The sequence below is a fragment of the Carettochelys insculpta genome, chromosome 9, assembly GCF_033958435.1.
Source record: "Carettochelys insculpta isolate YL-2023 chromosome 9, ASM3395843v1, whole genome shotgun sequence".
NCBI classification, from domain to species: domain Eukaryota; kingdom Metazoa; phylum Chordata; order Testudines; family Carettochelyidae; genus Carettochelys; species Carettochelys insculpta.
The window spans coordinates 6,546,285-6,560,674 of record NC_134145.1 but is presented as its reverse complement, the minus strand read 5'-3'; the positions used below and the strand labels follow the sequence as shown (position 1 = coordinate 6,560,674).

General features: G+C 43.8%; 1 protein-coding gene across 1 annotated transcript in view; it reads left to right on the top strand.

The window, feature by feature from the left end:
- The window catches only part of STIL (STIL centriolar assembly protein), a 33,757-nt gene extending 25,466 nt beyond the window's left edge, over positions 1–8,291 (top strand). Inside the window, exons 15-17 of the mRNA XM_075002571.1 lie at positions 700–892; positions 2,847–3,097; positions 6,593–8,291. Coding sequence (XP_074858672.1) covers positions 700–892; positions 2,847–3,097; positions 6,593–7,418 — 1,270 coding nt within the window. The 3' untranslated portion in view covers positions 7,419–8,291. The remainder of the gene's footprint in view (positions 1–699; positions 893–2,846; positions 3,098–6,592) is intronic.
- The last annotated feature ends 6,099 nt before the right edge of the window (positions 8,292–14,390 follow it).

Below are 14,390 nucleotides of genomic sequence, written 5' to 3'. Positions count from 1 at the left end.
CCCTTTGCTGTTCCATGACATTGTGCCTTATTTCCAATTTGAAGTTGTCCTGCTTACTTTCTAATTGTTAGGGTGCGTCTATACTTGCATTCCTCTTTCAAAAGAGGTATGCAAATGAGGCAGAGCTTTGCGTATTTGGCACCTCATTTGCATATTGTAATTTCAAAAGCGCTTCTTTCGAAAGAAGAGAGCCAGTGTAGACACTGCTCTTTCGAAAGTAAACCCCATCTTCGAAATAATCCTTCTTCACATTAAAGGTGCCAAATATGCAAATTTATACCTCATTTGCATACCTCTTTCGAAAAGAGGAATGCAAGTGTAGATGCACCTTTAGTTCTTATGCTCTTCCTTTTGGTGATTAGTACCCTGTATAGCCTGCCCAGGAAGGTGCTTGTATTCCATAAATAAGTCGCCCCTTCAGCTTCTTTTTGATAAGCTAATCAGAGCTCCTTCAGTTCTCTGTGAGGCACTTTTTCTGGCTTTTGAACCATTTTTGTAGCTTTGTTGTACCACTTCCAGTTTTTCAACATACTGTAGAACATTAAGAGAAATTGAGAGAAGATAAAACTTTCCCACATTTCTGGGAGTAAAAAATTCTAACGCTTTCTCTTTATGGAAAGATAAGAGACTTATAATTTACTTTCAAACAGAAGGCAAAAAAATCAATGGTGCGTTAACTCATTGTTCTGTCTTTTTCAGAAATGAGCCAGTTTCCCCAGCATGTGCTCCAAGTTCTCTGTTGGAAGACAGTGTTAGCATGTGTTTACAGACCATACCCACAGAGGGAGCTAATAACCACATGGTGGCACCAGATGAACCAAAAACTGAGCATGCTGTTCCATCACTGCCGAGCGACCCCTCAGACGATCAAAAGTTTTACCAGGATATATTGGTAAAAGTATTATAACACAAACCCTTTAACTGACAATCTTTCATATTTTTCAGTTATTTGCCATTTGTCCTTGGTAGTGCAGTCTCATAACCAAGTAGGCTACGTGCAGTAAACTAACTTTTCTTGGGATAGAAACTATATGTGGCTGTCACAGCCATCTTTTCTCTGCCGCTGCATCTACTCTAGCAAGTTCTTTTTGGAAAATCTAGCCCTTTTTCGAAAGAACATGCAGGAATGATAGTATTTACACACTCAGGCTGTTTCTACACAGGCCACTTCCTTCGGAAGTGGCATGCTAATACACGGAGCGAAATATGCCAATGAGGCGCAGATGCAAATCCCCCACGCCTCATTAGCATAATGTCACGTGATTTGGAGTCCTGAATACCATTCTTCTGGACTCCAAAACACAGTGTAGAAGCGCAGCCCCAGGGGAGGGGCTTCCTTCCAGAAGCTTCCCTCACCCCGGGCCGTGCTTCTATGCAGTGTTTTGGAGTCCAGAAGAACAGTCTTTCCAGATTCCAAATCACATGACGTTATGCTAATGAGGCTCAGGGAATTTGCGTCCGCACTTCATTGGCATTGTTCACTCCATGTATTAGCCTGTGTAGAAACAGCCGAAACGTACTCTTTCAATCTGAAATCAAAAGAAGGCAGCTCTTCCTCCAGAAGCCCTCTGCCGCTCCTGGTTCAGGGAGAGTGCTTTTTCTCGAAAGAGCAGTCCTCATGGAGCCAGATTTTTTTGATCCCTGGCCCGCTCATCTGTGAAAGAGTGGGGGGCTATGTGGACACGCCCTTTCAAAGGAGCGGATCACTATTTTGATCTACTTTTTTGTGTGTGGATGTACTCTTTTAAAAGTAGTTCTTACGGAAGGACATCTTTTGAAAGATCGCTGTAGTGTAGATGGGGCTTCGGTGTTTTCTGTGGTGCAAAGGAGGTAATCTTGTGACTTGCTTTTCTTGCTGGTTTAAAAACACATCCTAACTTTCACTTCCTCCTTACGTAAAGGGTATATTTTATTTTGCACACAACTTAACACACAGGCTGCATCTACACTGCATTCCTCTTCCGAAAGAGGAATGCAAATGAGGGAAATTGCTTCATTTGCATTTTTGCTGACTTACAAATCTCGTGCTTCATTTTCATAATCTATTCGGATCCCCTTTTAGGAAGAGGCTTTTTTTTATAAAGGAAAAACAATGTAAACGGAGTTATTTTGGCAGAGGGAACATTTTCAAAAGAAATCTTCCTTCCTATTTAGTTTCAGGAAGAAGGGTTCTTTTGAAAAATTCTTTTTACCCTAAAAATTCTTTTTACCCCATCTACACTCCCCCCCCCTTATCCCCAAAAAAATCTCTTCCAAAAGTGCAATTGGAAGATATGATATGAATGAAACATGAGATTTGTAGATCCAGTGCTTCATTTGCATTCCTCTCTCAAAAGAGGAATGTAGTGTAGACGCAGCCACAATGTTTAATGATAGCAGTAGTTTTGCTGTTGAGATGAACTTAAGAAATGTTGCCTTGCTGACTTGTCTTGGCTAATGGTATTAAAAATCATGCCTGCTAAATTGCCTTTACAAATCCTAGGCTTCCTTCTAAGATCAAAACAAAACTGATGTTTTATTTTAAAATAACAATTTATTATTTTTTCTTTTGAAGTGTTAAACAATGTTAAATTTTACTGGTTTGCACACATTTCAATTTTGAGCTAATCTGTGTCTGACTTTTTAAGGTACTTACGAGGTCTGTTCGTGTCTAAATAAAAGTATTTAATTTGGCTTCTTTGTCAGAAAAAGTTGTTAACCAACCGATCTGTATTGTGTTTTGATGTGGCATAAGTATGCCCTATATAACAGAAAACAGGTTCTGTAATAGACTCCTTTTTTGTAATCCTGGTCCTTCTGGCTAGTTGGTCTCTTCCATGTGCTTATCCTTTTTTTTTCCTTTGTAGGGTCAAGTCAACCACTTCCTGAAGGCATCCTCTGAAAAAAGTGATTATCTACCTATAAAACAAGGAATGGTCAGGAATGATAGTATCGCATGTCAGGATATTAATGACCCAAAGGAAAGGAGTTCAGTATTAGGCCTGACGGATAAAGATAGCGTGATTAGTGCAACCCTTAAGCAATTAAGGAACCTTGGAGTGAGAATTGAATCTCCTGACAAAATGAAGAAAAATGTACACAAAGTAGAGAATGCCAGGTAAAATGTTAACTTTTGCTGCTCATCTCTTTCAGACAGACAAATTAAGGACCAAGGGACCCAGTAAACAACGAGTAATTTAGGAAGCTCCAAATGCATTACTTCTAGGGCTGTATTTTCATATGCTTGCACAAAAAACACAAATTTAGACAGCTGACATCATCCAACTTCTAGCTAGGCACTGCTAAGGTTGTCAGAGAGCAATGGGAAATGCAAGCTTCCATTGAAATGTTCACACAGGTACCAGATACAGGATACCCCCTGCCTTTTTTTTTTTTTTTTTTTTTTTTTTTTAAATTAGCAGTTTCCAAATTTAGGATTGGGCCATGCATCTAGCTAGCCTACCGTGTTCCTGCTATCAGAGGTTTAAAATCCAACCTTTCCTTCAAGGAGTATTGTTAGCTGCTAGATGTATACCAGCATCAGGCTTTGTTAACCAATGAAACTTTTAAAGTCAAATCAAGTAGCTCTGTATGTTGTGTGGCTGTCTTCAAGCTCTCCTTTGTCTGGTATTTTGCCAGTGTAAGTTTAGTGTCAGGAGACCTAAACTAGGGAGATAGCAAACACATGAGAGAAAGGACAGAACCAATCAAAGCCATATGAAGAGCTTAGACAATAGGGAGTTGGGAACAATAAAAAGAGATACAAGTTGAATCCCTAGAGAGGACATGGATTAAAAATGGAGGGGTCAGAAAATAGAGGTTACCAAGGAGCCAATCCAACTGCACAAAAGCAAGCTTTGTTTTTCTCCTTATTCATCCATAATATGGAGGTGTTTCTTTGCTCATGTAAACTTAGGAGTTTTTGACTGCTGCAAAGAAGGTATAGTATCAGGCAGGCATGGGGGAGAGGTCATAAAAACTCCTCTCCACTGGGAGGAAGTTTGAGACTTATTCTGCCTTGCGTTGCAACAGGTGCTTTTACCAAAATTTAAGAGTGTATCAGACTTTTCATACAATCATTCTCTAATTTATGTTCTATTAATATGTTACATTGTCATCCTAATAGATGTCAAACTGTAAGGCAAACTAGGTCTTCTTTCTTGACACTCCCTCCCCACCCCCCTCCCCATTTAAAAACCTTCCGTTCTGTCATCTTTGTGGCTGACCAAAGAGTTCTTCCACAGCCATCTGCATTGTAACAGGGAACAAGGAGAATTAAGCCCCTCACGCTTAATTTTAGTGGCCTATTTTTTCCCCTCCGAAGGCCATCTTTGAACATGTTACAGACATCTTTATAGTCACTGAAGTGTGTAGGTAATGGTGTCAGTCTCTTGCCATTAGGAGAGTAGATTTATTAATTTTCAGCACTAGCTTGTAATAGATGAAATAATGGCCATCAGTATCTTAAAGCTTCTTTTGACTCAGAGGGCTAGTTGTTTGGTCTGTAGCTTCACAAAGAACAAGTCTCCTGTAGCACCTTAAACACTGACAGGCTGGGTCTACACTTGCCCCCAACTTTGAAGAGTGCATGGTAATCAGGATGATGGGAGATTACTAATGAAGTGCTGTGGTGAATATGCAACACTTCATTAGGCTAATTCTCCCCCGTGTCAAACTTCAGTGTGCTGGCATACCTGTAGCTGGGGGCACTTTTGAAGTGCCTTTACTCCCCCAAAATTTTGGGGAGGAAAGGCATTTCAAAGTTCCTGCAGCTACACGCATGCCAGCACTTTGAAGATGCTGTGGGGAAGAATTAGCGTAATGAAGAGCTGCATGTTCACTGCAGCACTTTATTAGTAATCTCCCATGATCCTGATTTACCATGCACCCTTCAAAGTTGGGGGCAAGTGTAAACAGTCCCACAGTGTGTGTTTAATGAGCTTTCTGTGTTTAAGGTACTACAGGACTGCTTGTGGTTTTTTGTTTGCATCTTTTTACTGTGTATTTTTACAGTTGGACTCTAGAAGAGTTAAGTGGAGCAAGGACAGGAAAGAGTGAACTTTCTTCGCATACTGAAAGAGATCTTTAAAAAATATGCCTTCTCAGTCACAATAAGTCCCCTAAATTTCTTTTTTGGGCTTTCAGAAATGTGTATGTTGGGAATAATCTCTAAGGCTGTGTCTACATTACCACCTAATGAGGCTATTCGGAGTTTACTAATGAAGTGCTGCCGTGCATAGGCAGCACTTAACATTAAGCAAATTCCCCCCTGCGGCAACTCCGAAGCTTTAAACTTCGAAGTACTGGCGCATGTCTAGGCCATGGCGCTCCCGCCAGTACTTCGAAGTGCCGGGGCATCTTCAAAGTCCCCTTACTCCAAGTAAGGAGATACCCTGGCACTTCGGATTTGCCGCGGGGGGGAGTTTGCTTTATGAAGTGCTGCCTATGCATGGCAATACTTCATTAGTAAACTCCAAACAGCCTCATTTACCATCCTTCCTTTGAAGGAAGGATGGTAATGTAGACATAGCCTACGTGTCCTGGCATTATTTTGCAGTGGGGACAAAAAAAGCAATCCTTAAGCAGTTATTGAGTTTACAAAAGAGGCTGTCTTTCATCTGAGCAAAAATATTGAACTAGATGACAGTTACAGATGATAAAAGTCCTGTGCAAAAGTTGGTTATTCACCAGTAGATCTAAAAGCAATGATGAGTCCTATATGATCCTCATTTTACAGGTGGGGGAAATTAAGCAACATAAATGCTGTAACTTGTACCTGGTCACCCAGCAGGTCAGTGACCTAATCTAGAAAGAGAATTGGGGTCTTCAGAGTGCTAACAAGTGCTCTAATCACCTAGGGCTGTGCCTACACTAGCTCCCAACTTCGAAGGGACCATGTAAGCAGGGTGTCAGGAGATTACTAATGAAGTGCTGCGGTGCATATGCAGCACTTTATTAAGCTAATTCTCCCCCGTGGCAAACTTTGAAGTGCCAGCTTGCATGTAGCTGCGGTTAACCCGCCAGTATTTCAAAGTCCCTTTACTCCTCAGAACTCCACTTCGAAGCACCGGCGGGTTAGCCGTGGCTACGTGGAAGCCGGCATGTCGAAGTTTGCTGCTTCGAAGTTGCCGCGGGGGAGGATTAGCTTAATGAAGTACTGCATATGCACCACAGCACTTGCTTAATGATCTCTCAACACCCTACTTACCATGCTCCCTTCGAAGTTGGGAGCTAATGTAGACACAGCGTAGGACGTATTTATGACTGCCTAGTGATCAGATAACAATTAATAGTTTCTGAGTGGTGTATTGAACTGTTGGTCTTAATTTACAAAGTACTAAGCCTGCCTGGGGTTTCCTGTCACTGTGACACTCCTAGAGTTGTGATCAGCATTGAATCAGGGATGATTATTCTCAATCCTCTTGTGGCTCTTTTTGTGTAATGTAGATACCTTTTGGTAAGACACAGTCTTCCTGTGTGAGGTGTATATTATGTGAACAAACAGTCTGCTTAGAAGCCAGGTATATGGGGAGTGCAAGAGAGGGGATTTTGCAATGGAGTATGCACCCAGTAAAAAGCTGAATTAACTTTATTTTTGACGCTTTTGTTTTAGCGTATTGGCCTGCATAAATCCTGAAGCTGTGGTCCCTGGACTAAACTACGTGTCTTTTGTTAACGTCGGTATGAGTGGGTTAACTCCCAGTGGGGTTGATCTGAGTATGGAGGCGAACGCAATAGCACTCAAGTATCTAAGTGAAAGTCAGCTGTCGCAGCTTTCCCTCAGTCACACAAGTGAAAAAAACCCTCAAGATTCATCTTTCCAAAACCTTTTATATGCAAATATGGACAAGAGCATGGTGGGTCTTAGTTTAATTTCACCAAGCAATATGTCCTTTGCGACCAAAAAGTACATGAAAAGATATGGGCTCCTACAAAGCAATGACCATAGTGAAGATGAAGAGGAGCTGCAAACTCAGAACTGCAACATCTCTAGTGTTAGCAAGAATGAAGACGTGTTAGAAACTAAGCCCAGGCTGGAGGGCTTTAACTTCTGTAAAGAATCTTCTGAAGGACATTGTGAAAAATTATCCATTAACCTGAAACCTTGCAAGGAGTCAACTGGAAGTTATTCTATTTCTAAATCCAGTGTTCCTATATTGAGAAGTATTACAAATGAAATCTTTCCTCCAAAAATACTACATCAACCAAATGAGAATTCACAACCGATTCTGAAGGACATAAAGCCAAAGAACAAACTTGTAGCAGGGAAGATAGAGTTCACTCAACAACCTGACAAGGACAACCTAGGAAATATTTGTGTGTTTCCTGAAAATCTAGAAACTCCTACCCTTCAGACTTTAAATCAGGCAGACAGCATGAGTACAGTTGGTACCTTTCTTGATGTAAAACACCTCAGACAGTTGCCAAAGTTGTTCTGACCTCCTTTTTTTGAAAAACTAGACTGGCAACCAGCATTTCTTAGGAAGGCTTCAAATCCAAGGTTGGATGCAATTAGAAGCCAGTAATTATGTTGTCTTTATACATCACCTAGCTTTCTTGGCAATAAATGACTAACAAAACTGAGTGTGATAGATACACTGCTAGTCTGCCAGATGCTCAGCTGGCAAAGGACTTGGATGTCAGATTTTAAAGTACACATGTACTTTTGTTTACAGTTTGGGTGTATCTTGAATATGCAAAAGGTCAATCGGTTCAGAATAGGCTGGACGTAAAATGTGCTCCAGTATAGTTTGAATAGTGCCTGTTAAATTTTCAAGCATTCCATTTTTTTAAAGCATCATTGACGTTTTTTATGTATTTGTGCCAGTTTTAAGCGATAGGCTATAATATGGGGGTGGGGGTTTAAATAGCAATAGAATGAATGCACTGACTTTAAAGTCCACCCAAGCATATGGGTTACTGCACATGAAAAAGCATAACCATGACTTTAATGTAAAATTATTTTAAAATTCTACATTCTGTATCATGAAAACCAAGCAAGGCAGTCAGTAAACTTAGCACTTAATGTTTTGTACTGTTGTGTGTTGTTTTTCTGCTGAACAAGTGTCTGTCTGTTTGAAAAGCACATGTTAATCGTAAAAGGTGAAGCAAATCCATAAGATACAAAACTGAATTATTGACGTGTTGCTTATTTACATTTGTGGTGTTGAATCCTTGTTAAAACACTTAGAATCTAGCAATCGCAGTTAACTGTAAAAGGAGTGACTAACCTAAAGTAAAATGGCAAGTATGCTGTTTCATGTGGTTTCAAACATTTTAACAACTTGAAGTTCAATAAAGACAAGCAAACTGGTTCACTTTGTTCTTTTGTGGTGTTATGTAAATTAACATGTCCTCAACACTCTGGAGTGTATTACTGAAAGCCTTTTTTTGGGTAATCCTATAAGATATATCCATTTGTTAAGTAATTTATTACAGATTTTCTTTAAATCCTCGATTTCTTTAATGAGGCTCTAGATGTTTTCAATATTTTGGGTATAATTGTCAGTAGCATTGCTTGTTAAGTTATTTGCAATCTTAAATAGAACAGATTAACATTTTTATGTATTGTCTTTTTAATGGTAACTGCTAGTTTTAGCAAGTGCTGTCAAACTTCATAGAGTGCTTCCATTCATTCTGACCTGAGGTATTACTTCTTGGAGTCCTGAGTGGAAGCTACCGATTGTCATGTTCAGTAGGCACCAAGGGCCTTATCCAGCTCCCCCATGAAATCCAGTGCCAGTCTTTTTTTTTTTTTTTTTTTTTCTGTTGAATTCTGGAGAAATTTAGTGAGTCATAAATGAGAAAACAATGAAGTGAGTGTCCTAATGGAGTGAGAGGTATCTAGTTTGTCATTGATAAATAGGCTAATTATGCTAACCCAGCATTTTAGTTATAATTTGTTTCAATGCAAGATGGATTGATGATGGGTTGTGTGTGACAGTTGATCAATCCAAATTTCACTTTACTTCAAGAATTAAAAATCTCCTTGTTTCCTAACTCAAACTTGGGCAACAAAATGGTACTTGTTCCTCTCTGAATGTGAAGAGAACTCTGGCTACCTACTTGGCCCAATTGAAATCCAGGACAGCAAGTATATCTTTTGTTAAAAATCTTAGGAATTTTTATTTGTGTAAGCTCTCGTGCTTCAGAACACAAACCAGGTCCTACAGGTGTAATCCCGAAAGAGGGCATAAGCATTGCATCATCAGACCTAGCAAATCCAAGAACAATTTCCCAGGCGGGGGGGGGGCTATTGCTGCTAGTGGCCCATGAATGGGAGACAGGTGCCTGAAGTGGGACATCTTAGGCAGCTACAGTGTTTTTTTGCTAGAATGTTTTTCTGTCCTGCACTGTACAAAACAACTGGAGAAGGTGCCCACCTGGATTGTGAGACCTAGCTTCAAATTACCACTGGAGGGGAGAGGACTTTAATAGGGGTCTTCCATCAAGAGAGAGCTCTACCCACTGGGTTAAGGGATATTCTGATTGTGGGTCTTCTGTTGAAGCTGTCTGCTGGGCAAAATGAGTGATTGGAGTTGGGGGGGAAACTGACCTCCCCCGGATTCCCAGAATTACTAGCTAAATATTTAGTGGAACATACTGATACTGCAGATGAATTAGATCCTTCTCATTAAGAGTCAAACTTTCCTCAGCCTAAGAGATAAGGGGTTTGGAGTGGTAGCTGAGAGAGGACTGTCTTTCTTTGGGCTAGTATGTTGCTTAACATCAAGCTGTTCTCTGAGGGTGTGTCCACACAACTAGAACACTGCAGCTGGCCTGTGCTCCTATCTCAGGCTGCAGGGCTGTTTTCGTGGCTCCATAGGCTTAGGCTACAGCCAGCATGCAAAAGCTCAGGGGCCCTGTGATAATTGGAACTGTAGCAAGTACTGAGAATGTGTTGACCTGCATCCTGCCCTAGAGCAATGAATAGCTGGTCTCCAGGGTTTTTTATATCTCGGTTTCTGCTGCTGTGTAACCAAAAGATCAGGCACACTTTCCAGCTGAAGGAACAGCCTGTGCTGTAACCTTCTCAGTCCCTGGGTACTGAAGTATCTCAAGACCTTCGGCCAGGCTGGAAGCGGGGGTGGGTGGGTGGGTGGGCGTGTGTGTGTGTTGAGCTATTGAGGATATTTTGTTGTATAAAACTGTAAGATTAAGACTATATGATTAAAATATTACCTATATAAAAAAATTTTGCAACAATTGCACTGAAGACTCCAGTGGTCTTGATGTACATATTTCTGTTAATGTTATGGCCCATTGTACCCTATCAAAGAGGATTATTTAATGATCAACAAGAAAATTTGTTTGCTTTTGGGCCCTTTTCCTCTATTGCCTACATATAAGCTGCTTGAGAACCTTTTTAATAGCTCCAAATGACTAGTAATCAGGGGTAAGCCCAATGGCTATCTGGATGTTTTTGCTCAAGTAATAAAATAGTGTTGCTTCTAAGTCAGGGTGTCCAACCTTTTGGCTTGCCTGGGCTGCGTTGAGTGAAGAGGAATTGTCTTGGGTCGCATATAAAATATATAATATAGTTTAATGTATATAAATCACATAATAATGTTAAAAGTTTACGATCTTGTGGGGCCGCATTACTAGCTGTCCAAGGCTGCATGCGGGCCGCAGGTTGGACACGCCTGTTCTAAGTTTTAAAGTTAACATCCTATTAGCATCCACAAGGCCACTCATACATCTGAGGACCTTTCGGTGTGCCCCACTACATAGGTTTATACCTTGTCAATAGTTAATTTTTTTTTGGGCCTAGAACAGTAATTTAAATAAACTCAACTGTCAGAGCAGTCTTGAAGCAAGGTTTGGCCTCAGTGGCAAATTCCAGAAACTGTAGAATCATGGGATAGACAGGACCCAGAATAAGTGCAAAATCAACTAGTATAAAGGGAATACCCAGTAAGAAGGAGCTGCACTGAAAGGCTCTATGAGCCACATGTGGCTTCAGAGCCAAATCACCACAGGGCCGCGTCCCCTTTACCACATGTGAGTATATAGCACACCAAGGCATCAGAACTATTCCTCCTTCCATAGTATAGCAGTACATAATTTTAAGAGTTTTGTTTTCCTCTGCAGTATAGAGTATACAGTACAGCTTGGAAACAAAATAGGCCCCTGGGCTATTCTCCTGTTCCTTATAATGCTGGGTAGCCTAGAATGGTCAGAGTGACAGTGTTGGTGCAGACTTAGTAAAAATAGGCTAAGGACTCAGGAGAGGACTGGATGCGGAGTAGGTTTTTTTCTTCTCTTTTTGTTAGGTGAGAACTAGGGGAAAAGGTTTTATCAAGGGCTGGCGCTCAAGATCATGGCCCCAAACTTAGCAGCGGAGTTACTGCTGCTATTAGGGAGTAAAATTTGCTTCACTTGGAGTGGTAGCTTTGGCTGAAGTTGTATAAATCTTCCTTTTGTTTCTAAGGTCTGTAGTTTGGTCCTAGTGAATGAGAAATATTTGTAACCTGAACATTTTTCAGACTCTTCAGCAAGGTCAAATTATGTAGGATTCTGTGAATATGCACACCTTGTAGTAGAATTGCCCATATCTCATATTATAGTGAGATTGTGCTGAAGGTGAGGGAGTTCTTTGGCAGAGGGGGAGGGGTGGCCATGTAGTGGCAGGGGAACAGGTTAATATTTCTCTGTGATGCAGTAGCCATGGGGGATCTCCCTTGCTGTCAGTGCCCAATGTGAACTGTACCCATCTCTGGAAGTGAGTTTTGTCCACGCGAGCTCATGCCCTGATAAATGTATTAGTCTGTAAGTTGCCCTAGGACTGCTTGTTGTGAAGCCAGAGACTAACAGCCTACCTCCCTGACTTGATACAGTGACTCTCCTTGCTCCCCCTTATATTAGAGGCAGTTAGATACAGATGGATGAACTGGCTGGGGCTGGAACAATTTTATAGGGGGCATGATAGCTGTTGTGCCAAACTGGAAATGCTGTATGTAATGGAAACCCGGGCAAGTCCTGGGGTGCTACACCACCCCCTTCCTATCCCAACAATTCTAGCACCTCTGCATAGTACCCAGAGGACTGAGACTTCATACTAGGGTGAGTGAAGCCTCTGCTCTCCAGCCTTACCTAAGACCCAGGGGGGCCTTTAACTCATGCGGGTAGCGCACAGGGCTTTAGCCCCTACGGTCACAGGTTCAATTCCTGGGGCTGGTAACCCGGGTCTGTCGGTGTTACATATAGATGAAATAATTCAACAGGGAATTTCCCACGACTTTCCCCGGGCTTTAGCGGGGTGGGGGTGACTCCAGCCACGAGGTAGAAGTCGTGGCGGCCGGCCGGGCGTGCAGGGCCGTGTATCTGTCACGAGGGGCTTAACTTCCTTATCTCCCCCGCCCTCCCGGGTCTATCTTGAACGCTTCCTGTGGCCGGGAGGAGCCGAGCGCAGAGCGGTCGTGCTTCCTGGAGGAAGCTGGAAGCACGGACCTCGCGCGTCGTGCCTAGCGGCATTGCGGGCAGGAAACTCATCCGGACCCAGCCCCCGGGCGGGTCGCGTCCCCGGGGTCACCCACCCGAGGGCGCTCAGTGACAGGCGGCGGGGGGGTGCACATGGGCCAAGCTAGGGGAGGACACGAGGCACGTGCAGAGGCCGGAGCCAGCGTTTCTGCTCCTCCTGCCGGAGGGGGGCGATGGGAAAATCGACCCCCCTCCGTCTAGCCCCGCCAGGCTCAGCGGCCGCAAGCCCGACGCCTTCGGCAGCCCCGCTGCGAGGGGTGGCCGGGGCAGGGGGAGCGGGGGAAGCGCAGGATCGCGCTGAAAGCGGACGGGGCGGGGGTAGGGGGAGCGGGCCCGGCCAGACACCTTTCTCCGAAGGCAACAGACACAACCACAAGGCGTTGGGGGCCCCGCAGGAACCGGCTGCGGGACAGGCTGTTTCCTTGCTCCCCTGGGGGGGGGTCCGTTTTCTTCCCCCCGCCCCCAACGTCGAGTGTAAGAGGTGGCTGAATGAATTGCCGTCCGTTCCTGGGAGGGTGCCCGGGCGCTGCTGGACGGGACTGCCCCGCCTGGCGTGGGAGTCGTGGCCGTCCCCCGCCAGAAATGAGCAGAAGGGGGTTGCACGCAGGGGCGGGAGAAATGGGTCGAGGGGCTGCGGGCGCCAAGTGGCCCCTGCGCCCTCCCTCGCCAGCCTCCCCCGGCTGCAGGAGGCCGTTCGGGGCCGGGGAGACCAGACGAGCCGAACCGTCCCTCTGACTGCTGGCCCAGTCCAGGCAGCCTCTCAGTGTGGGGCGGGGGGATCCCCCAGAGGGAGCCTCGCAGCCCAGCCACCGAGTGCCTGAGATACACGCGGGCCTCACGTTGTTCTAAGGGGGGGAAAATACATCCACAATGGCAGTTCCGCCCGCCTCCCACTAGCCTCCTTGGCGGTCACTTTCCTGCGGGCATTTGTAATGTAAGCTTGCTGAGCCCACCGCCATTGGAAAAGGCACCGCCTGGGCAACCAAAGCCCAATTAACTGGGCTGCTCTGAGTTGCGTTGCTTGTTCGTGTGTTGTTTGCGCGCGGCGCTCTGCAAAGCAAAGGGTGTTATTTTATTCCTGTTGTTTGTTAGCCTTTAGGCGGGACCTCTCTGCGTGGGCTGATAAAATTCGTAGGTTGCTCTTTCAATCGACGTAGTTGGAACGTTTGTAAAAGCTAGTGTGGACGCCCCTCCGCGCTACGGAGCCAGATTTCTCCTGTACCTTGTATTAACGGTAATATATACTGCCCACTGGCTGGCTTAGATATAAAAAGCAAATGTGTTTCGGAGAGGGAAAAATCCCGCCCCCCTCCCCCGCACTATAGCTTTGAAGGACAGTGATCCTTTCCCATCTGATCCGCTATTTTTTAAATTGCACTCACCTGCTATCTCGGCAGATCCTTCTCTTTCAGTCATTGTTTTAAATAAGCGTGTCTGCCTCCCCTGGCCCTTCCACTTCACTTTTCACAACCCTGCTGTATGCTCTCCTTGATGCTTTTGCACTTCCCCAGTTTCTAGCTGATTATTTCCCAGAATTTGGCTTTTATTTTTCCACGCACTCAGCATCCCCGAGCCCCACATGGATTGCAGATTTTTAACTACCTACATCACCCACCCGCTCCTAAACCTGATCGGTTCAAATTAAAACTAGAAACCCCCCCCCCCAATTATGTCTGCAGTGAAGAAATATTGAAGAGGGGTGCGAGCAGAGGGGGGATGGGAAAATTTGTTTAAATCTACCCTGTCAATTTCCTTTATTTACCCTATTGTCCCAGACTAGCTCCCCCCTCCTCCCACAATATCTCCAGCAATTTATTTTGGCTCATTAAATTTAATTAAGAACTGAGTAGGTGTTCCATATTTAATCAAAAAAAATGCAGGGGCATAATAACCTCCAAGAGGACTAAAATAAAGAATTGCTATTCAAATGC